The sequence below is a fragment of the Rhinopithecus bieti genome, unplaced genomic scaffold, assembly GCF_001698545.2.
Source record: "Rhinopithecus bieti isolate Rb0 unplaced genomic scaffold, ASM169854v2 scaffold_10612, whole genome shotgun sequence".
Classification (NCBI taxonomy): Eukaryota; Metazoa; Chordata; class Mammalia; order Primates; family Cercopithecidae; genus Rhinopithecus; species Rhinopithecus bieti.
Window position 1 is genome coordinate 1,697,647 of NW_016806990.1, and position 25,100 is coordinate 1,722,746.

The 25,100-nt window shown below is 44.8% G+C and overlaps 1 protein-coding gene across 5 annotated transcripts in view; it reads right to left on the reverse strand.

Annotated features, from left to right (window-relative positions):
• Positions 1 to 530: 530 nt before the first annotated feature.
• Positions 531 to 25,100, reverse strand: part of SSR1 (signal sequence receptor subunit 1) — a 44,127-nt gene continuing 19,557 nt past the window's right edge. For 2 of the 5 annotated variants that reach the window (XM_017879606.1, XM_017879605.1), the window contains 2 exons: positions 21,022 to 21,085; positions 531 to 1,328 (listed from right to left, as the gene is read on the reverse strand). In XM_017879606.1, coding sequence (XP_017735095.1) covers positions 1,304 to 1,328; positions 21,022 to 21,085 — 89 coding nt within the window. In that variant the 3' untranslated portion in view covers positions 531 to 1,303. Of the gene's footprint in view, positions 1,329 to 18,709; positions 21,086 to 25,100 lie in introns of those variants that run through there. The other 3 variants (XM_017879608.1, XM_017879607.1, XM_017879609.1) reach the window with 2 other exon arrangements.

A 25,100-nucleotide genomic window follows, 5' to 3' on the forward strand; every position in this document is an offset into this window, starting at 1 on the left:
AACACACACAGTGTTAATCTTTGAATTCACATGTAGAGCTTGTTTTAAAATGCAGGTTCCTGGGTCAGCTCCCTGAGATTCTGCTGGAGTAGGTATGTGGGTGCGTTCCGGGTGGTTCTGATGCGTGTGGCTCACAGGTTGAGGGTGCGATGCCTCTCTCCGCCTGTGACTGTGTGTGCACGTGTGTGTGCCTCTATCAGGTGGCAAGTGAGCACCGCGTCTCCGCCCTCTCCCGTCTTCACCTCAGATGCAGTGCGCCTCTGCTCCTGCTGCCTCCCAGGTCCCCTGTGTCCTTCTTACCTTTACCTTTTTTCAAAATCCCCACTCCCATTCTCAAAGGCTCAGTTCAAAGACCTCCTCCTCCTGAGGCCTCTCACCCTCCTCCCCACTCTCACCCACCACCCGCAATGTGTTCTTGGTGCAAGTCCATAATATTAGTTACGGGCCCGGCTAGTGTGAAGACAGGCAGGGGCTGTCTTATTCAGCTGTGACTCCCCAGAGCCTGGCACTCAGCAAGAGAGTCATACCTATTTGTAAGCCTTTCAATTCAATTTATTTCAGTCTAATTTGATTCAGGGCAATTCAACTCCATTCACGTCAGCACAAGGAAAGACGCTGCGGAGCCCACAATGAGCACCAACACACAGACAGTGGCCTCAGGCAGCCCGGCTGGAAGGAGCCCACTGGTCTCACAGAGTGGCACTGCTCGGCCTGGGCACCGAGCACTCCCCGTGCCTCAGGCCCCTCCAGACATGCCCCCTCCACCGCCCCTCCTGAGGACGCTCATCTTTGAAAATGTCCTAAGACGCAACTGGAAGCTCTAAGGTATGCGTTGCAGCCATCACACGGCAGGGGCTGGCGGGCTTCACGCAGAGCCCCGTCTTGTGGCCTCAGTCACCGTCAGTGTAGTGGGTGGGGGCAGCTGACCCAAGGGGCCGACTGCATGGGTCTCACGGTTCAGCCAGTCCTTGCTGGCGGGACCTGCATCCCCATCCTACTGGCTGGGAGTAGGACTGGTTTCCTGGGAAATCAGCCATCAGCAGCACACAACAGCTGTTCTTCAGCCGCAAAACCCCCGTGACACAGCCATGCCCAGGGGTGACTTCCCAGACCCATGGCTGGAGCACCCAGGTGAGTGGGCTGCTGCTGTCCTAAGTTTCACAAATTGCAAAACGATGCAGAAAAGATGCCGGGTCTCCAGGAACAGCTGTTCTGGGGGATGTCCTGAAGCAGCCACGGTGGAAGCGCTGGCCTTGCACCTGGAGACCGCGAGGCGCCCGAGCTGCAGGAGCGGCCGATGTCATCAGTGCGTCTCCCTCCTCCTGCGTCTGAAAGAGCAAAGGGAGACAGTGACCTCCTGCGAGGCTTCCGGACGCCCCTCCAGGCACTTCCCTACTGGTGCGTGAAGTATGTGGCTGGACAGAGGCAGCAAGGCGCGGGGCCCAAGACTCTCTGCTACTCTGTCCAGGCCAAATAGTTCCCACGATCAAAGACCCAGAGACTCTCCCCTCACACCCACCCACCCTCCCATGAAGAAACACATGGAAGAATCGAGGATGGGGTCCAAGTTTCTAAAACAGGTCCATTCTGTGATTCCCCAAAGGAAGGATAAATACCATGCTTTTTTCTTGGGATTTGATCAGACTTTCATGCTTTCAGTGAGAATCTGGCATAAAAAGAAACCCCAACATTTAGCCATGCTTCATGAGTAAAGCAGTGAAAACCACACACGAAGACCCATCTGGAGAGATTTGGAGGTTTCTGCTTTGTAACTCAATCAGCTCCCAAATCTCACTCATTCTTTCTTTCACTCAACGCATCTTTATGAAGCGCCTACTATGTGCCAGGCCCATAGGAACTGGGGCACCGTCGTGAACAAGATGAGGTCCCCTGAGCCTTGCAGTTGAGCGGGGGAAGAGACGCACACCAGGATGGCTTGGTCAGCTCAGGTGAGGCACTGTAGCCAGGACTCGGGTGAGGGGACAGACACCTACCCTAACTGTGGGTGCCTGCAGGGGTCTACACAAGCTTTCTTAGAAGAGGGGTCATGAATATGGCGGTTGCAAAAAATAAATAAGACCCCACCGTTCCCAAGTCATCAGTATCCACATCACCAGTAACAGGCAAACCCAGCAGCACCATGTGGCCCTGGAGATGCTGAGCTGAGAAGGCCAGAGCATTGCTGCAGGGCTATTCTTGCCAAAAAGGCAGAATCTGAATGTGATCCAGGGGAAGGATCCCACAAACTCTCACTGGGGTACTCTCTGCAAAACAACTAGCCTGTGTTCTTTAAAAATGCCAGGGACGCTGAAAGAGAGGCTGTTCCGGAACAAAGGAGACCAAGACATGACAACTAAACGTACTACGTGATCCCAAACCAGGAAAAAAAATAGCCGTCAAGAGGATTACTGAGACAATTAGTGAAGTCTGAACACAGCCTGTAGTTTAGAAACCATTGCATAAATGTTAAATTTCCTGACTTTTATAACCGTAGTTTAGTTATATAAGAGAATGTTTGGGCCGGGCGCAGTGGCTCACGCCTGTAATCCCAGCATTTTGGGAGGCCAAGGCGGGTGGATCACCTGAGGTCTGGAGTTCAAGACCAGCCTGACCAACATGGAGAAATCCCATCTCTACTAAAAATATGAAATTAGCTGGGTGTGACAGCACATGCCTGTAATCCCAGCTACGGGAGGCTGAGGCAGGAGAATCGCTTGAACCTGGGAAGCAGAGGTTGCGGTGAGCCAAGATCGCGCCATTGCACTCCAGCCTGGACAAGAGAGCGAAATTCCCACTCAAAAAAAAAAAAAAAAAAAAGAGAGAGAATGTTTGTTGTTAGGAGGTAAACACTGGTGTATTGGGGGAAAGGGGACGTGGTATGTCTGCAATTTACTCCCAAAGAGCTCAGAAAAAAATACACATGGGGGGTGTGTGCTTTGTATGTGTTGAAATGCTAAGCACGATCTGGGTGAAGGTGAAGGTATAGGGAATTTCTTTATACTATTTTGAAACTTTTGTGTAAGTTTGAAGGTGGCAGTGTCTGGGAGAGAGGGCAGCCTGTGCAGGCAGGAGGTGGCACCAGTGTGGCGTGCACAGGGAGTGAGCTGCTGGGCTGGAGTACAAATTCACAGGAGGGCCAGTGAGACAGAGGGCCAAAGGGCAGGCAGAAGCTAATGGTGGAGAACTTTGTCCTGATGGCTGTGGGGAACCTTTAGGAGCAGGGGAGAGCAACAGGGTCAGAATGCCATTTGACAATGACCACAGAAGCAGCTCAGGTGGTGGGCTGGAAGGGGACCAGACTGGCAGCTGGGAGAGCGGGGCAGGGCTCTCGCCGCACTGCAGGCAAAGGTGGCACCGCACCCACAGCGGGAGCACATGGGAACCAAGAGCTTGCCACATATTCCCAAGGCCCAGAGCAGGGTAGGGCCGCAGAAGAGCTGGATATAAGAGACTGTCAAGAGGCAGGAGGATGGAGAGGGGTCTGCAAAAAGGGAGTTTCTTCTGGAAGTGATGGCACCAACTGAGACAGGAAATACTGCAGGAGAAAGTGGTTTAGGGGGCTGGGCGCGGTGGCTCACGCCTGTAATCCCAACACTTTGGGAGACCATGGCGGGTGGATCACCTGAGGTCAGGAGTTCGAGACCAGCCTGACCAACATGGAGAAACCCTGTCTCTACTAAAAATACAAAAAATTAGCTGGGCATAATGGTACGTGCCTCTAATCGCAGCTACTCGAAAGGCTGAGGCAGGAGAATCGCCCGGGAGGTGGAGGTTGCAGTGAGCCAAGATCACGCCATTGCATTCCAGCCTGGGCAACAAGAGCAAAACTCCGTTTCAAAAAATAAAAAATAAAAAGAGAAAGAAAAAAAGTGGTTCAGGGAAGGAAAACGATTGATCCCCGTATGGAGTTCCGGGTGTCTCTGGGGTACGTACGGGTGTTTGGCTGGATACGTCTGCCGCTCACTGGAGAGAGTGGGGGCACTCCTGGGGCCAGCCTACCCACGTCCATATCCTGGCTACCGTGCTCACTAGCGGGGCGGCCTTACCGTTCTACATATACCTCAATCTGCTCAGCTCTAGAATGATGAGATTATAACCTATCTCAAATCGAGAACGGTATGAGTGCACACAAGCCACATGCTTTGAGGAGTCTCAGGTCAGAGCTCAGTGCTCAGTAAGGGGCAGCACCCCCCACCCATGTCAGATGGCCTTGCAGCTATCAAAGGGTGAGAAGTACCAGGAAGGGGACACAGAACACGGCCCTGGGCAACAGGAGTCTCATTAGAGACAAGCTCCCCCCGCCCTCAGTGTGCTTGTGCCGTCCCGCCACATGGCTGCTTAGGGACATCGTGGCTGTGAGCCACAGCTTGCCCTGGATAACGGTGGGCAGCATGGTGTGGGAGAACCAGGAGCACCTGTTAAAATGCAGACTCCTGGGCCCCAGCCCAGTGTCAGAGCCTCTCTGGGGAAGGCTTCCTGAGCCTTGCACTTCAAGGAAGCCCCACCCTTTACTAAACCCCCAGTCTCAGGGGCAATTCAGCCTGCAAGTGCCAAAGAGCAGGGAGGAATTGCTGAAGGAATGTGTTTTTGGAGGGAGAGAGCTAATAGCAATCATTTCCATCTTTTATCTCAGGTCATCACTTGGACTCTTTAATTTACATAACTCAATAGAATCTGTAAGGTTTCAAGGAGTCACACAATTATCATCTTAATAAAGGCAGTGTTTCCTTGAAAACAAAATTGCTCTATGGAAATATATTTCCATATATATATATATATATATTTTTTTTTTTTAAAAACAGAGTCTCACTCTGTCGCCAGGCTGGAGCGCAGTGGCTCAATCTTGGCTCACTGCAACCTCCACCTCCCGGGTTCAAGCAATTCTCCTTCTTCAGCCTCCCGAGTAGCTGAGATTACAGGCGCGTGCCACCATGCCCAGCTAATTTTTGTATTTTTAGTAGAGAGGGGGTTTCACCATATTGGCCAGGCTAGTCTCAGATTCCTGACCTCGTGATCTGCCCACCTCGGCCTCCCAAAGTGCTGTGATTACAGGCAGGAGCCACTGTGCACGGCCCAGGAATATATTTTTCAAAAGACCCATGTAGGTTGCAGGATGTTTTACCTTGGCCTGGATAACATGATTTTTGACAAAGGAAGAAGTGATAGCTCTCTTCAAACTTTCAGGTGCAAGGCCAGCTGAAATGGGGCGGGGAGGGGGCGGGTGCTGCCCCTTACTGTTGTAAAGGACAGAAGGCAGATTTTTTTTTTCTAAGAAGATCTGCAGAGCAGAACTAGGACATCAACAGGGAAGTTGATTTGGGTTCAAGGAGGAACTAGTATTTGAGCTGTCCAAAGGCAGGCCACCTGGCCAGGTAAAGGTGTTCACACAGGTGGCTATAGAAGAGGATCCTGCATTGGGTAAAGAGCTGGAGTAGATGACTCTTAAGATTCTTTCCAACTCGAACATTAAGTAGAAGATGAGAGGCCTCTACCAGAAGTTCACAGGGAGGAATAGGTTGCTGACAGTGGTTTTCAGTTGGCTGACAAATAAACACGGCTTATGTAATGAGGAAATAAATACTCTTAGTGGTAAACATTTGAAGGCTACTCTGTGCTAGGCATTGGGATCAGCTTTTTCTTAACATGTAGAAACTTTAAAAAGTCAAAACCCTTGACATACAGCAAGGACTTTATAAATATTCCTAGGATAACTAATAACTGTAGTTACTATTATCCCCATTTTACAGATGAAAAGACAGACTGAGACAAGTAACTTGCCCAAGGTAATCTAGCCATTGAGTGGGTAAGTTTTGATTCAAACAAGGGCTAATTCCAAGAGCTATTTTTTTAAATACATAAAAAACTAATTTTTAAATTTTTTTGTAGAGATGGGACTACTGTATTGCCCAGGCTGTTCTCGAACTCCTTGCCTCAAGTGATCCTCCTGCCTTGGCCTCCCAAAGTGCTGGGATTACAGGCTAGGATTACTGTTGGAGCTACCGTGCCTGGCCTCCAACAGCTATTAACCATCATACTATACTACTGACTGTCCAGCAACTGAAAATATTTGATTTGTTCATCTGAAGTCATCCTGTGTGTATACGTGTGTGGACATGACGGAGGCAAAGTCGAGGGGTGGCCAGCTTTGTCTGTCCTCAAAGACTGCTCCATTTGGGAGGCAAGGTGAATCTGGACAGCACATGTTGGGCGTGGTCAGGCAGCTCTACAGGTGACCCGCAGCCTTGCCTCACTGCATTCATCTTTCTACCAACACAAACCATTCAAATTACTTAAAAAATCTGAGATTATTTCATTGATGTCTTAGCAAACGCAGCATTTTTCGTTTTCATTTTAGTTCTGGGGTAGGGGTGGAGCACAGACTGTTAGGCTGGTTGGAGTAGGCGGTTGGCTGTAGGAGAGCATGGTTCCTAACAATCTTGTCTTCTTCCCAGGCTTCTCCAGCTTTCTGGCAATACCAAGGGGCAGACCCGGGAATGGGTTGTTCAGTCACTGCTGTACCGTCCATGAGCGGCAGAGGGCAGCAAAACACACTCATCTGACGGGCATCAAGGGAGCCTGGGGATAAGCAGGTATGCTTTAAAATGTTTTCACATCATTTAGGGAACTTTTGCAGAGGAGAAATACTACAGATTTAAAATTATGAAACCAAAAAAACACAGACACGAGTAACTACTTATTCCCTTATGAGAAACTTAGAACCGGGTGTGGTGGTTCACACCTGTAATCTCAGCACTTTGGGAGGCTGAGATGGGAGGATCACCTGAGGCCATGCATTTGAGACCAGCCTGGGCAGCATGGCCAGACCCTGTCTCTACTAAAAATACAAAAAAATCAGCTGGGCATGGGGGTGTGCGCCTGTAATCACAGCTACTTGGGTGGCTGAGGCACAAGAATTCCTTGAAACTGGGAAGCAGAGGTTCCAGTGAGCTAAGATGGCACCACAGCACTCCACTCCAGCCTGGGCAACAGAGCGGGACTCTGACTCAAAACACATAGAAGTGGGCCAGGCGCGGTAGCTCACACCTGTAATCCCAGCACTTTGGGAGGGTGATCACGAGGTTAGGAGTTCTAGACCAGCCTGGCCAATATGGTGAAACCCCCGTCTCCACTAAAAATACAAAAATCAGCCGGGTGTGGTGGCACCTGCCTGTAGTCCCAGCTACTCAGGAGGCTGAGGCAGAAGAATCACTTGAACCCGGGAGGCGGAGGTTGCAGTGAGCCGAGACTGTGCCACTGTACTCCAGCCTGGGTGACAGAGCAAGACTCCGTCTCAAAAAAGAAACAAAGAAACAAAAAACCCATAGAAGTATACTTTTACAAATTCTTTTTAAAAAATACCTACATATAATTTAAAATAGAGATGGGGGTCTCACTATGTCAACCAGGCTGGTCTCAAAATCTTGGGCTCAAATGATCCTCCCGCCTTGGCCTCCAAAGTGCTGGGATTACAGGCATGAGCCACTCTGCCCAGCCAACTTTTACAAATTCTCTTTTTTTTTTGGAGACAGAGTCTCGCTCTCTCACCCAGGGTGGAGTGCAGTGCCACACTCTCGGCTCACTGCAACCTCCGCCTCCTGAGTTCAAGCAATTTTCCTGCCTCAGCCTCCCAAGCAGCTGGGACCATAGGTGTCCACCACCACACCTGGCTAATTTTTGTATATTTAGTAGAGATGGGATTTCACCATGTTGGCCAGGCTGGTTTCAAACTCCTGACCTCAGGTGATCCACCTGCCTTGGCCTCCCAAAGTGCTGGGATTATAGGTATGAGCAACCGTGCCCAGCCTTTTATAAATTCTTAAAGATATAGCTAGTCTCCTGACGTGAGGCACTACTCAAAGGGAGCCTGAGCAAACAGTTTTCCTTTGGTCTCTTTCCTCACCGTGTTCCTGTGGCAGCTTTTGTGCACCTGTGATATGTTATGGAGTTGTTTCCACTGGAAATTTGGCAACTTTGTCATTATGCGATTAAGGAGAAAACAGTTAAGGTTACAGTTCACTCAATTTAGGAACCAACTTTTTATTTTGAAGCTACAGCTGTGATCTACTGTTTCACTTCCCTTTATGGAAGTCACCTAATGGAATTTCACAGAAACCATCTCTAGCAACGCCTATGCACTTGCTTGTCAGTTTCCGTTAAGTTTTTGTTTTAGTAAACGCTTCCTGGTTGAGCTGCAATGTACAACCAAGATGCCATTTCAACTTCTCAAGCTGCAGCAGTCTGATCCGTAACCCTGCAAGTTCCCAGCCAGAGATGAATGCATCTGTGAACCCAAAGCATGCCAACTCAACCTCTTATCTTCTCCCGGCTGTCCAGTGAATGGTGCCCTGGAGAAAGAACCTCCGTAAATGAGGGAGAGGGCATCATCACATGAAGGCTCTGGACACAAACCTGTGTCCAGCTCTGCCACTTAACGGTTGAGGAATTTCTGGCAAGTTATTTCACCTGTGTTCAATTTCCTTATTAGAAAAATGGAGACACACCTACTTCACAGTGTGATAATTAAATAATTCACATGGAACACCTACCATGTGTGCCAGGTCCTGTTTTAAGACTTGGTGAGCTGGTGACAAACAAAATTCTTGCTGTCATAAGCTTACATTCACAAGGGGTGAGTGACGGGCAATGGAAGGACAAGGTAACTTCTCTCTGTGTCTGTGTGTGAGTCTTGCTCTGTTGCCCACGCTGAGAGAGAGAGAGAGAGAGAGAGAGAGAGAGAGAGAGAGAGAGAGAGAGACTGACTCTCGCTCTGTCGCCCAGACTGGAGTGCAGTGGCACGATCTCGGCTCACTGCAACCTCCGACTCCTGGGTTCAAGTGATTCTCCTGTGTCAGCTTCCCGAGTAGCTGGGATTACAGGTGCACACCACCACACCCAGCTAATTTTTGTATTTTTAGTAGAGATGGGGTTTCACCATATTGGCCAGGCTGGTCTCGAACTCCTGACCTCAAGTGATCTGCCCACCTCAGCCTCCCAAAGGGCTGGGATTATAGGAGTGAGCCACCATGCCAGGCCCAAGGTAACTTCTGATAGTGGTGAAGATAATGAGAACAAAGCAGGGTGTGTGGGGCCTTCCATGAGGGGAGTGTCAGGAAGACTAAGAGCAGGGAAGATGGGGGCTGAGACCTGGGCAGAGGGGATTACTGCCAAGGCCCTGATCCTGGACAAGCCTGGCAGGGTAGAGGATGTGGAGGTGGCTGGCCAGGAAGCCTGGAGGGCAGCACAGGAGGGGGCAAGGCAGGGATGGAGAGATCCTGGAGAGCCCTGCAGACAGTGGTGGAGCACCGATGGTCACCTAAATGTCAGTGGAAGCCAGAGGCGAGTTTCCGGAAGGAAGAGTCAGGATCTGACCGAGTGGCTTGGACTCTTGTGGGCATAAAGCCGGAGAGGCAAGGGAGTGTGGCAGGAGTGGCTGCACTGAGCACTGGCCTGGCACCAACTCGGCAGCAGAGGAACTCATGACTTTACAAATAGCAAAGAGAAAGGCTGAGTCCCTGAAAAGGAGAAATACTTTCAAGGATTTTCTATTAAGAATCTATCTTGGGGCCAGGCGTGGTGGCTCACGCCTGTAATCCCAGCACTTTGGGAGGCCGAGGTGGGCGGATCACGAGGTCAGGAGATTGAGACCACCCTGGCTAACACAGTGAAACCCCATCTCTATTAAAAATACAAAAAAACTTAGCCAGGCGTGGTGGTGGGCGCCTGTAGACCCAGCTACTCGGGAGGCTGAGACAGGAGAATGGCTTGAACCTGCGAGGCAGAGTTTGCAGTGAGCCCAGATCGCGCCACTGCACTCCAGCCTGGGCAACAGAGCGAGACTCCGTGTCAAAAAAACAAAAACAAAAAAAGAATCTATCTTGGGCTGGGCACAGTGGCTCATGCCTGCAATCCCAGCACTTTGGGAGGCCAAGGCGGGCGGATCATCTGAGGTTGGGAGTTTGAAACCAGCCTGACCAACATGGTGAAACCCCGTCTCTACTAAAAATACAAAAATTAGCCGGGCGTGGTGGCACATGCCTGTTATCCCAGCTACTAAGGAAGCTGGGGCAGGAGAATCACTTGTACCCGGGAGGTGGAGGTTGTGGTGAGCTGAGATCATGCCATTGCACTCCAGCCTGGGCAACAAGAGTGAGACACTGTCTCAAAAAGAAAAAAATCTATCTTGACAGGGCACAGTGGCTCACACCTGTAATCCCAGCACTTTGGGAGGCTGAGGTGGGCAGATCACAAGGTCACGAGTTCAAGATCAGTGTAGCCAATATGGTAAAACCCCATCTCTACTAAAATTACAACAATTAGGTGTGGTGGCAGGCACCTGCAGTCCCAGCTACTTGGGAGGCTGAGGCAGCAGAATCGCTTGAACCTGGGAGGCAGAGGTTGCAGTGAGCCAAGATCGTGCCACTGCACTCCAGCTAGCGAAAGAGATACTGTTAAAAAAAAAAAAAAAAAAAAAAAAAAAAAAAAAAATTTTTTTTGATTTTCTTTCACTATGTAGTGACAATGCATCCAAGTTAAAAAGTGGCTCAGTTTCTTTTGGGGCCACAAATAAGCTGTCCACAACCACTGGGATTATGAGACTCATTGTAGGAGGCTCAGATAAATTTCACATTTGCATTTATTGCTTCCATTATAAAATATGGGCACATTACAAAAATTCTGAAAAAGAAAAAAAAAGCCCACCATCCTAACCAAAGCAGCTTTAGCATTTTGGTATATTTCTTTTCAGACTTTGGATTAATCCAAAGTTTAATACTGAATGTTTCAAGCATGGCAGAGAAGACATAATGCTGGTTCTTACTGCCCTAATATATTTTTTTCCTAACTCCCCAAGCTTGTTATGTTCTAGTATTTTTTATTCTTCAAAGCATTTTTTCCTCTCAGCAGAAAAGGCTAAAAACATTATTAACTGGTAACAAAGACTGATTCTCCAGAGTTTGCACAGCCTCTAATCAAAATTTACTTTTTCTATGAAGAACACGTTCTTAGAATAAAATCTTGAAGGGAAAGAAATTTTAGGTGCTACTGACTTATTGGGTGGGCATACAGATGAGAAAATTAAATCAAGGATCCATCTCGGCTTCCTTAGAAATGTTTAATAAGCAATTAAACAGTCTGTGCAATTATTGGGAATCAAAACTCAGTATGGGAGTGGGGGTGGGGGAGACCTTAGTTACTCATACCTGTGTGTGGGGGAGTGTCTTTACGATCATCATCTGAAAAGCAAACTAGCTGACAGCCCAACAGTGCCTGTAAAACTAATCTTAAACCATCTTTATTCTAAAACATCACTCTGTTACTTGAAATGTCTAAAATGTGTGAACTTTTTGTTTGTTTGTTTTTGTTTTTGAGACGGAGTCACCCAGGCTGGAGTGCAGTGGTGCAATCTCAGCTCACTTCCACCTCTGCCTCCCAGGTTCAAGTGATTCTCCTGCCTCAGCCTCCTAAGTAGCTGGGATTACAGGCGCCTGCCACCGTGCCCAGCTAATTTTTGTATTTTTAGGAGAGACGAGGGTTTACCATGTTGGTCAGGGTAGTCTCGAACTCCTGACCTCATGATCCATCCACCTCGGCCTCCCAAAGTGCTGGGATTACAGGCGTGAGCCACCACGCCTGTCCCCAAGATGGATTCTTAATAGAAAATCCTTGAAAGTATTTTCAGCCACCGTGCCTGACCAAACTTTTAAATAATTTCCAGGAGGAAATTATGATCAAAATTGTGATTTTTTTTTTTCGCTTCTATTTTAGATTCCTCATGCATCTTGAGACCAAGCAGGAATATGCACTGGTACTTTAGAAAACATGTTGCACACAAATATTTTCATGATCAGCTTTAATTTAAGGGACATGTAAATAAAGATGCATTTGACAGGACAGCAGACTAGTTCAAGCAAGAGGTTAGACCAGTAAGACCAAGAAAGCAAAGTGCTCAATGGCTTTACCACACTTAAGAACTGACCCCCAAATAACAGAAGCGTTTCTCAAATCTGCACAAGAATTTTAAGGATTCATGACCCCACTTTCATTAAATAGTCCCAGAAGATAACTAAATAACATTTTCAGATAGAACCTCACACTGCAGAAGTTTCCTAATAAACAAACCTAAGATACGCTGACAGAAATCACATTGAGTTTGCAAGCACTAGAACTCAAACAGAAAACCCAAGACCTCCTGCAATAAATTAGAAAATATAAACAGAAATATTTTAAACGACAAGTATTTTGCCCCAACTAAATTCAGATTTCTTCAATGTTCTCTGAGTTGTTAGATTTCAAAGTGAAGAGAACTGAAATCTCATTTTATTCACAGCAGAGCCAAAATTGGAAGTCACTATACAAACTTATGTACAAAGCACCATACTTGGGGCTCTATGCAATTTCAGGTTGGATAAACAAGTCATGTTGAATGACAAAAAGTTAGACTGGGGAGATTGACCGAGAGAAGCAAGCACCTGTGATTTGTTGGTTTGGCGTTACAATAAACACGGTAAGTGAAAATGAGTCACAGGCAGTTAGAATGGCATTAAGGAAACCATTTAGGTCTAAAAATCAGGACTGAAGTGATCAACAGTTAACAGATGAAGCCATGAGAACCGGCACGCTCTCGAAAGGCTGCTGCAGAGAGCGGGATGGTGAGCCTGAGTGAGCCTGGAGTCAGTCAACAGATTCCTCAACAGAAAAGGAGGAGCAGGGTCAAAGAAATGAAGGTGAATTTGGGGGGTGGTGTTCAATGGGTTAAATACACAAGTTGATGCCGGGGAACTAAGGCTGAAGAAGGCTGTGGCAAGTGGGGAACCCTGAGATCCTGACAGAGCAGGCTTCTGTGGGCAGAAGCCATATTAGAAGAACAGTTAAAGGAAAGCCTGAAAGCCTGGCAACGAAAAGGAAGCCAAGAACACAGGAGATATTTTGACAAAGGGGAGAAACAACAGAACAGGAAGTGAGGCAGGAGAACCACAGAGATGGAAGCCAGGAGGGTGTCCATGAAGACGGGCACAAGAGAAAAACAACCAGAGACGGAGAAAGCGGCAGGAAGGAAAGGTTTCATCTGGAGAGAAAAGCCTCTCAAGGCTGGAAGGGACAGGAGCTGGTGACCATGAAGCAGTTCAGACTCAGCTCTGAGCCTCTTGTGGAGACCACAAGCGGCACGGCAAAGTCCTCACTGCAGAGCGAAGACCATGGATGCACACAGACGGGGTTATCCCTTGAAACCAGATCCGGGAGGCCATCAGTCAAAAAGCCTGTGCGGTCACAGATGCTTACTGGGGGTTCCTGAAATGAGTATTTCTAGGTAGGTGGCTTCAGTATAAACCGGATGTGTGCTATGCGGGTGGACTTCAAGTAAGGAGTCGAGATTAAACACTAAGAGTGACCCTTTGGCCACTGCCTATCTGCAGGCTCAGCCTGCTCTAGATCTGATTCCCACAGTGGAGGGACAGAGGGCCAGCAGCTTGTAGGGCCAAATGAGAAAAATACACAATCATTATGTTTTAGCCAGGAAACGGCAACTTGCGAACTGGATGAGATATCAAATGCAAGGCCTTAACATGCATTCACTCTACTAAACTGCTCTGAAGAATTCAAGGGAATGAAATCCGGTTCTCATGTGCACCAAGGACCAACTGCTTTGAATCTTCCACTGTTGATGGTGGCAACCGGTCCTTCTAGGACAGCCACTTTCCAGACAGTCTGTACTTTTTTTTTTTTGGTTAGTAGCTTTTACTTATTATTTACGTGTTTACTTTTTGAGACAGTCTCATTCTGTCACGCAGGCTGGAGTGCAGTGGCGCAACCTCGGCTCACTGCAACCTCCACCTCCTGGGTTCAAGTGATTCTCATGCCTCAGCCTCGCGAGCAGCTGGGATTACATGCATGCGCTACCACGCTTGGCTAGTTTTTTTTTGAGATCGAGTCTCGCCCTATCTCCCAGGCTGGAGTGCAGCGGCACGATCTCAGCTCACTGTAATCTCCGCCTCCCAAGTAGCTGGGATTACAGGCGCCCACCACCACACCCAGCTAATTTTTATATTTTTAGTAGAGATGGGGTTTCCCTATGTTAGGCAGGCTAGTCTCGAACTCCTGACCCCAGGTGATCTGCCTGCCTTGGCCTCCCAAAGTATTGGAATTACAGGAGTGAGCTACCACGCCCAGCCTTTTTTTTGTATTTTTTAGTAGAGATGGGCTTTCAACATGTGGCCAGGCTGGTCTTGAACTCCTGACCTAAAGTGGTCCACCCACCTCAGCCTCCCAAAGTGCTGGGATTACAGGGGTGAGGCACCATGCCCTGCCCAGACAGTCTTTATAAATGTGGCTTGACTCCGGAGTGTGATAGCAGAAAAAAATACAGGCAGTGTGTAGCCCCAGCTACTCGGGAGGCTGAGGTAGCAGAATGGCATGAACCCGGGAAGTGGAGCTTGCAGTGCGCCGAGATCGCACCACTGCCCTCCAGCCTGGATGACAGAGAGGCTACATCTCAAAATAAATAAATAAATAAATAAAAATAAAACAGGCAATGCCTCAGAGAATATAAAATATCAAGCAAATCCTAAGTGTCGAAGCTAGAACCCAGGTGAGTGCACTCTGCATTACTGAGAACACGCTCCCTGCCGAAGGGCTCGTACACCTTATTCCAACCAAGCCAGGAACAGCAGCAGATCAAACCTGAGGAGTGGGTGCCTCTGCGCTCCTTGAGGGCTGCTTCACTACAGATAACAAGGTTATCTAGGGCAGCTGTGAAGATGAAATGAGGATGTGTTGATAGAGCAGGGCAGATGCTTGATGTACTCAATCTGAACACTACTCTTGACTACAGTATTTCTCATTTTCCTTTCTAAAATGCCTTTAAGGCCTTAAGCTCCTATTTCTATAAATGTGAGGTTGATGAGACCGATATGGTTTCTGAAAAAACTGTTCAGAAATAGACTGATTTTCTTTGGGTGGTTCAGTCTGATGCTGAAATAAATTCCAAGATGATTTTCAAAAATAACATGAACCCCAACAGCTTCACTGGGAAATATGGAGTCTCTTCAAACATGTTCTAAAAAAGAACTGGATATGCAGGTGTAAGAGATTTATTACAAAACAAAAACTCCCCTTGCCAGCCTTATTACTCTGGTTCATCATTAAATCCAGTGCTAGCCATATTACATGCCCATCTTGAAATTTTCATCCTTTAGTTAAAAAAAGAACACTACTTAGCTTACATATTCAGAATTTAACTACTACCCCACCACATCAAAGTCCATAAGGTATCACATACTCTTCCCCATCCCATGCTTCATGGGATGTTACTACAGTATGGTGCTTTACAGCGAAAATGAGAACAGTCACTATCGTGGCTTACTGAGAGCCAGGCAATGTTCTAGGCAGCTACACACAGTAACTCCTAACAACCTTAGGAGGCAGGCACCAAAACCTGAAGCATCATACAACTAAGGGGATCTGGGATTCAAACCCAGGCAGCCTGACATGAGCATTTCCTTTCTTTTTCTCTTTTGCTAAGTAAAAACTAGGTTTAAGGGAAGTATCATTTATAATAACACTGAATTAAAGAAGGGTTTGTAGGTCAAAGAATTAGACTATTTAGGGCTCACACTTCAAGCATCTCTCAGTTCACAAAAGAACACACTGAGACTCCAAGGATGAGCTGCCTTTGGTTAGTGGCTAGGGTGCCGTCAAGACCCAGAGGTCTCCTAACTCCCATGCTAGCACACCACACCACCCCTTCGTTCAGCCTCACAGAACTGCCAGTGATACTAGCGTATCACCAGGAATACTTCGGAACCATACTAACTCACATGGAAGAATGGCAAATGACAACTGGCCCACATTTTCTTGTTCCTTCTTCAAACAGTAACAGGGTTCTACATAATTGTGAACTAGAAGCTGGGTATGAAAAACAAGCCAGATACAGAGTTCACAGTCCAGAGGGAGACATGTCAACAAGGTGACAGGCTGCCATGGCTACTGACAGAAGTCTACATATGGGACAGCAGGGGAACCAAAAAAAGGCACAGTCAAAACATCTTTGACTGCAATTTGGAGACTTTAAATAAGGATTATCCTTTCTACAGGTATACTGAACTTTCTTTTTAATGCCTCACTGTGCCTATTAAGCAAAATCCATAACACCACACCAGATAGAAGCCTTACCCTGTGGGCCAGGCGCAGTGGCTCACGCCTGTAAGCCAACACTTTGGGAGGCCAAGGTGGGTGAATCACTTGAGCTCAGGAGTTCGAGACCAGCCTGGCAACATGGTGAAACCCTATCTCTACCAAAAATACAACAAAAAAATTAGCCAGGCCTAGGGTCCCAACTACTTGGAAAGCTGAAGCAGGAGAATCGCTTGAGCCCAAAAAGAGGCAGAGGCTGCCGTGAGCTGAGATCATGCCACTGCATTCCACTCTGGGCAATACAGTGAGACTCCATGTCAAAAAAAAAAAAAAAAAAAAAAAAAAAAAAAAAAAAAAGATAAAACATAAAAGCAGCCTCACCCTGTAATCTTAGTTCTATACTATCTGGTTCTATAACCCAAGAGCAGACACTTCACTCTCACCTTCAACGTGAACGCAGATCTTTCAATCCTTTAGAGCTTGAAAATGCAATCAACCCATTAAAATGTTTTAAAGACCGTGATTCTGTTCATCAAGGAGACATTTAAACATATGTGATTAATAGAAATTTAAAAGGGTATTGTGGGTAACTGAATTATCACAGATACGGTACAGCAAGTATATATGGTGTATTCATTACTGAGATGATTTGAACTTTCCATATTGTATATGTAACCTTGAGCAAGCTACTTAAATTCAGGTTTTGTCTATTCCATCTACAAAATGGGAACAGTATCACCTTCCTTCAGTGAGCTGTTGTAAAGGTGTGTGATATGATGACTAGAAAACCAACAAAACACAGCCTATGATTGATGTTTAATAAATGAGTTCCCTTCCCACTTTCTTAAAATGCAGCAAAGTGGTACCCAAACCTAAGAGCTATTATCCCTAAATAATTTCAAAATCTAAAAAAAGAAAAACCTTAGAACCTCAGATGATATAATTAATATAAAAGCCCAGGTTTTTGTATAAATGAAAAGGGATACAAATTCATACAAAATCCATTAGTAACGTTCATAAGCGCCCTAAATAAATTACTGAGATGTTTGCAAGTCAGCTGCAAGGTGTTCTTCCTCCTCAAATATCCTCTAAGGATGAGCTTATAGATAGATAAACTTACCAGTAAGAATCTTGTTTCTGTGTTAAGCTGCTCTTTACTAAGTTGGAGGTAAGAGTTCAAAGTTAGAGTTTTACTTAAGAAAATTGGGGCAAACATTCATTTTAGTTCTACAGCTATAAAATGATGCCACTCAAAAAGTAAACAGTGGGCCAGGCGCAGTGGCTCACGCCTGTAATCCCAGCACTTTGGGAGGCCGACACAGGTGGATCACCTGAGGTCAGGAGTTCAAGACCAGCCTGGCCAAAATGGCGAAACCCATCTCTACTAAAAATACAAAAATTAGCCGGGTGCAGTGACGGGCGCATGTAATCCAAGTTACTCGGGAGGCTGAGACAGGGAGAACTGCCTGAACCCAGGAGGCAGAAGTTGCAGTGAGCTGAGATTGCACCACTGCACTCCAGCCTGGGTGACACAAACACTCTGTCTCAGGGGGAAAAAAAAGTGAACAGTGTATGTTCCATCTGTTCTATACATGAAAAAAAAAAAAAGTACTGTGGAAGTACTTAAGTACGTCTGAAAATGTTTTTTTTTTATTTATTTATTTTATTTATTTATTTATTTATTTTTTTGAGACGGAGTCTTGCTCTGTCACCCAGGCTGGTGTGCGGTGGCCGGATCTCAGCTCACTGCAAGCTCCGCCTCCCGGGTTCACGCCATTCTCCTGCCTCAGCCTCCCGAGTAGCTGGGACTACAGGCGCCCGCCACCTCGCCCGGCTAGTTTTTCGTATTTTTAGTAGAGACGGGGTTTCACCGTGTTAGCCAGGATGGTCTCGATCTCCTGACCTCGTGATCCGCCTGTCTCGGCCTCCCAAAGTGCTGGGATTACAGGCTTGAGCCACCGCGCCCGGCCTGAAAATGTTTTTAAATTTAAACATCTAATTCAGGAATTAAAATACAGGGTCTAGTCTTGGCAAGAGATGATGTCACTGAGTTTTTAAAAATTATTTCATTATTCAAATGCACAAACCAAGTCAATTTTCCTTCATATCAAGGGTATGGATACCATTGTACTACAAGATGAATGTTATACATGAGGCTCGCCTATTATTATACTTATCTACTGTACCTCAAAAATAACACGTCATTAAGTAAAGGCTGCAGTGTTACATTACCACCATTACTTCTCCCCAACACAGCCATGACACTGTGCTGATGTGCTACGAATGCATGATACTAGGCTGATGTGCTACAAATGCACTTTTAAGGCAGTAGCTCTTCCATATTTTTTAAGGTCTAGATTTGCCCTTTCCTTTTATCAAAATCACATTTTCTGAAGTTACTTAAAACCTTATTACTATCAAGTGAAGCTTCTTTTCTTCTGATTTCTACTTGACTCATTCCCTGAGGCTTCTCCTTCTGAGGTCCCATGTCCCTTTTCCTCTCCTGGGACAATGCTTTAGAGGGCGGATTAGCCCCAAAAGTCAACAGTTATGTAAGACCATGAAGTAAATGAGGAAGCTATACAACCAAAGCGAGATCCATGCTTTATGAACATATGATTCTCACACATCCGGGGGCAGGTTTGATACACAAGATCCTTAAAGTCATTTTACATATTCTGAAACCAAGTTGTTCAAAAGATGAATTCTGAAAACATAGTTGGTGTAGCAAATGAATATATCAAAACAAAGAAAAACTTCATCCAAATATTTACATTTTAAAAAGACATTTAAAAAATAGGCTACTTATTAAGTGTGCTTGAACAAACCATGTGTGGAACTGAATTCCATTCATTACGGAGTTAGTTTCTGCTAAATACTTACTGATGCTAGAGCAGACCCCTGGCATCTGAGGATTTAAGAGTTCAACTGTTCTCAATCTATGCTAAAAAAAAATAAAACATGACAAATGATAAATTCTCCATTTCCGAGGCACTAATTTGAACTTCAGAAGTGGGAGGGCTGGTATGTAAGGCAATGAGGAGGGCTGGCAGTTGTAACTCAGTGTGGTTTTGCAACTGCCTACGTTATTACCACGTATTCCATAAAACTCTCTAGAGGCCATTTACATTTTGTAAATTCTGTAATTACACCTTACTGTATCATGCTGTAGTAGTTTCACAAACTTAGATATTCACAAAAATGTTTTGGAATATATTCCTTGAGAATGTGAAGGGTGTCCTATATTACATTTAACAAAAAACCATGCAGTTACTTAGAGCTCATAGAGCTTTTTCAAAATAAACTACTCATCATAACAGCCCAATTAAAAACTCAAACACTTTATATTACAGATATAGAGTTTATAATTCAGCAATGCCAATATAGGTAATATGATATCTTAGCCCCTATTTGCAAGAAGTGATTAACAATTATACAATAACTTCTATTCTATTGTCATCGGCTTTGGCTCAGATGTTTAAATACTTAAACAGTCTGGAAAGACTTTTTCTGTGTGTATTTCTTTTTGTTTTTTGTCTGTGTGGGCATGAGTGTAGGGGAGGTTATACTAAAAAGGAGAATGAAGAGGTCACGAATTAAAGAACCACTAAAATTTGACTTAACATTTTCTTATAAAATACATGTGGGAGAATATGGCTTAAAGACAAGAGGGGGAGAGCCTCTTAACTGTTCATACTATTTTACTTCACTCTCCATCCAGTCTGACAATAATGCCAAACTTAATTTACAATCTAGGGCAAGAGTAACTCTATAAGAGGATTTTATGAAGTACAATTTAATTTTGGTTTCAGTCTTAAGCACTTAAGAACAATTTTTGGAATCTTTCAGATTAACTAAAAAGGTTACATCAACAAGCAAAACTCCCAAAAGATTAGATAAGAAACAATTAGTTAACTGCTTTAAAAATATCCAACTCACTTTCTTCATTGATTAGGAGTTAATTGGGAAATATCTCTGTCCTGATAACTTGATTTTCTGCTTAGTCTGTGGACCAAGGCAACTTTTCTTTAAAAAGGATGCTTCTATTAAGGAGAGAAAAATTCTCTCAAAACAAAACAAAAAAACCTATACACAACTGAGTGATTAGGTCTAAAATCACTCCAGAGCTATCTCTGAGTCAGAACTAGAGCAACAATGGACAACACAACACAGTTTTCACAAATATACTAGTTTCTTTTTGTTAAACAAGGGGGTAGGATTAGGTTTCATATATTAAAGTCAGCAGAAATTTCGTGTTCACAATTTGTTGCCAGAGAGATCCCCAAATTCCTCGAATCCACTGGGAAGTTTTCTGAAGGTGTGCATTAAACAGCAGCAAAATACTGAAACAATTCTATTGCTAAAAAGCAGCTACTTCTGCTTCTGCCTTTAGAATACTAATCATAATACAGCAGTAACAACAAAATGCTAATTTGTGCCATCAATTGAAATTTGAGCTAGTCCAACAAGTGTTTTCTTTAAAACTGTTCAAGGCAGGACATCAATAATCATAGTAGGTAAATATTAACTGAGGTTTGGGGGAAAAATCAGAAAATGTCAAAAAGGAAGAGACAACTGCATTATATTTAGTATTCTAAAGACTTGTTTCAGGTAGTTCAACAACGATTCTGGTAAGACCAACTGCTCACATACATACACACACACACACATAGATTTTAATGGTTTAAAAAAAAACCAAATTTGTTACTTTAGAAAAATGAATGCAGTGCATTTTCAGCAATATTATCGCCACAGACTCTGATTGCTCAGTCCACACATAAGTAGTAGTTGCCTTCTATGGTGATATGGCTTCTCTGCACTAATTCCCATCAGGCCGAAAAATATTAGGGCAGGTTAAGTAAAGACCGAATTGTTGCACAAAGGAACATTTACTCATCAGATCCCACTGATCTCTTCTGTGCCCGTTTCCTGGGCAACCTTCTTGGTGAAGCTTTATCTGGAAGAAAAGAGCAAGTTTTAAGCTTGCTATTACAAGTATACTGAATTCAAAAGACGTAAAAAGTATCTGCCTTCAACTTTACCACTAAGTTACACACACACACGCATGAATACCATCTAATAATAAATGCCTCCTATCTAGCTCTAGGTTTTAAAAACAATCTTTAACATAATCCTTCAAGAGGTAATTCCAATTAAAATGAAACTGTTTTGCAATTAGGGTGGGTAAAAGATTAAAACTTGGTGATTGTACTGCTGAAGATACCATGCAAAATCTTGAATTCTATAACTTAACCAAGTTTATACATGCATAAGTAAACACTTAAAAACTGCTTAAAAGGTATGATAGTGACAGCTCAAAGAGACATGCTGGTTACAAATTAAAGATTTTGTATTTACAAATGCAGTCATGCAGTTTGCATAATTTTTCAATCTCATAAATTTACCTGGAATAAGCAGCAGAATAAAGGAAATTAGTATTTCAATGCTAAAACCATTCTATGCACACAAGCTGTATCTCCTATGTTAGATTCTTAGTAGGGTCTATTTAATAGAAAACAAATTTGTGGTGGGTTTTTCTACTTCCATTCGGTAACAGGTGTCATTTGTAAGTTTCTCCAGAAAGTGAAAAGCTGGTTGTATCTTCCCTCTATTATTGTCTTGTCTCACTTTCCGGGGGGTACTTCACACATTAGGAAGATTTTACAATAAGTTAGAAATTACCTGCATAATTGTTTTTGTATTGATTTTGATTGATTTTGCATTCATTGATTTCATATTGATTTTTTGGTATTTTTTTTTTTGGTATGTTTGTATATTGTAGAATAAGCAGAAATAAAAATCATTTTTTCCAGTTAAAAAAAGTGAAGGGCTAGAAAGTGATTTTCACCAAAGTACGGAGCTTATCTGTAAGCATTTCATAAAACGGAAAAAACAATCTGTTCAAAAGATCTCCCACCTCCAAAATTGTGAGATCACCATACCTAGAAAATGTGTAAATGTTTATCAAGAATATTTTTTTTTTTTTGAGACACAGTCTCACTCTGTGACCCAGGCTGGAGTGCAGTGGCACGATCTCGGCTCACTGCAACCTCCACCTCCTGGGTTTAAGCCATTCTCGTGCCTCAGCCTCCCAAGTAGCTGGGACGACAGGCGCCGCCACCACACCTGGCCCAGCCAAGAATATTTAAAGACTACAAATTTTGCTTCAAAGAAATCTCCTTAAGATTAAGGGCTAAGGCCAGGCGCAGTGGCTCATGTCTGTAGTCCCAGCACTTTGGAAGGCTGAGGCAGGTAGATCACTTGAGGTCAGGAGTTCAAGACCAGCCTGGCCAACGTGGTGAACTCCCGTCTCTATTAAAACCACAAAAATTAGCCGGGGGTGGTAGCACACACCTGTGATCCCAGCTACTTGGGAAGCTAAGGCAGGAGAATCACTTGAACCCAGGGGCCGGAGGTTACAGTGAGCTGAGATCACACCACTGTGCTCCAGCCTGAGCAACAGAGCAAAAAAAAAAAAAAAGGTTAAGGGCTAAAATATTAAGACAGAGCCTCACTTTTCAAGTGTGAAAAAAAATCCAGAAAACTGCTCTCACTACTTCATTAAGTAGGTTACTAGTGGATGGTTTCAGGGGCTCTTCAACTTACCTAAAACTGAGTTGTGAGTACAGACACATGTTTCTGATGAAAAAAGTCTACAACTTTTATCGGATTTTCAAAACAGTTAGATTAGGAACTACTGCCCTTACAGCTGACCAATCTCTAAATAATTCTTCTAAACACGCAATATGCTGAACATACAGTCTTTGAGGATTCAAAAAGTACTCTAGGATTTCACAGCCATCTGTGTGAACAGCAGTATTATATGCAGACGTGAGCTGGGCATGGTGGCTCACGACTATAATCCCAGCACTTTGGGAGGCTGAGGTGGACAGATCACTCGAGCCCGCAAATTCAAAATCAGCCTGAGCAACATGGTGAAATCCCCTCCCTACAACAAATATAAAAATTCAGCTGGGTATGGTGGCATGCGTCTGTAGTCTCAGTTATTTGGGAAGCTGAGGTGGGCAGACTGAGCCCAGGAGGTCGAGGATGCAGTGAGCCATGATCACGTAACTGCACTCCAGCCTGGATGACAGAGTGAGACCCTGCCTCAAAAGAAAACAAACAGATGTATCGCTCCCATGCCTTGAGCTACCACTGATGCTATGTGTCCCAATGTTTCCAAATCTTGATTCACTTGTGCTCTGAAACAGAACTTTCAAATGTTTCCTGGACATCCTTATCTGGGACTCCCAAAGGTTTTTCACACTCAGTATAGCTAATCCAAACACATATCTCCTCATCCTTCCATGATTCTCTTTCCTAGATTACGGGACATTAATGGGATCACCTTCCACCTAGTTGCCTAAGTCAGAACGCTCTTTCATTCCTCCCTCACTAACACATCCAGTCATAAGAAATCCCATCTACTCCACCTATGAAACATCCTTCTACTCCCATCACTACTGCCTCAGCTTAGGCCCCAATGACTTCTGTGCTTTACTGAAATCTCAGAACTGGTAACCCTGCTTCCAACGGCTCCTTTGCAGTCCCTCCACAAAGTGATCCTAATTTTTCCTTTTTTTTTCTCTCTTAGAGATGGGAGTCTCGCTATGTGGCTGAGGTTGGATTCGAACTTCTGGGCTCAAGTGATCCTCCTGCCTTAGCATTTCCAGTAGCTGAGACTACATGTGCACACCACCATGCCCAGTTTACCATAATTTTCAAAACACAAAATTGTAATTCCTCTCCTTTAAAGTGGCTCTCTTTGACCTAGGAGTCAAAAGTTGTTAGCATAGCTCATAAAACCTCAAAGGCTCCTCACCCAACCATTCAAGACTCAAGTCTAGTGCTGACCTCCTCCTGTGCTCTTGTTACTTTGTACCCACCTTTCATCAAGCAACTGCCATACTGTAATTATGTTTCAAATAGACAGCTAGCTCACAGAAAGCAATAAAGAAAACAATTTAAAAAAAGGACCTGAACAGCCAATTCACAGGAAAAGAAACACTAGCCAATACAGTCATCTCTGTTATCTGCAGGAAATTAATTCCAGGACTACTCCCCCACTGCAACCCCACCCAAATCCAGGCATACTGAAGTCCCCTTGTTAGCACTGAGGAACCAGTGGATACAAAAACCCTTCCCTGTACTTAGGTTTGGTATCCTGCAAAAACTGTGATTTCCTTTTTTTTTTTTGAAATAGTTTTATTTTACTATTATTTCAACAGTTTTGAGGGACAGATGGTGTTTGCTTACATGGGTAAGTTCTTTAGTGGTGATTTCTGAGATTCCGGTGCACCCATCACCCAAGCGGTGCACACTATCACCAATGTGTAGTCTTTTATCCCTCACTCTCCTCCTACCCTCCCCCAAGTCCCCAAAGTCCATTATATCATTCTCATGCTTTTGCGTCCTCAGAGATTAGCTCCTCAACGATTTCCTTTCCTCCCCACTCCTTTTTTTTTTTTGAGACAGAGTTTCACCGTCACCCAGGCTGGAGTGCAGTGGTACCATCATGGAGCAATCACGGACCTACCAGGCTCAAGCAATCCTCCCACCTCAGCCTAGGCGCATGTCAACACATGTATTTTTTTCTCATTCTTTGTAGAGATGGGGTCTCACTATGTTGCCAAGGCTAGTCTCAAACTCCTGGGTTCAGGTGATCCTCCTGCCTCAGCCTGCCAAAATGCTGGGATTACAGATGCGAACCACCACGCCTGGCCAAATATTCTATTTTAATCTGCTTTTGGTTGCAGATGGGGAACCCACCAATATACCGAGGGTCAACTATATTGAAAAAATCTGTATATAAAGTGAAACCTGAGCAGTTCAAACCTGTGTCTTTCAAGGGTCAACTACGAATATGTGTAAAGGAGCTGAACCTCATTCTTAAAGAAATGCAAATGGAACAGTAAGACACTCATTTTGCATCTTACCGACCGATTAAATAGGCAATATTGTGCATGGCT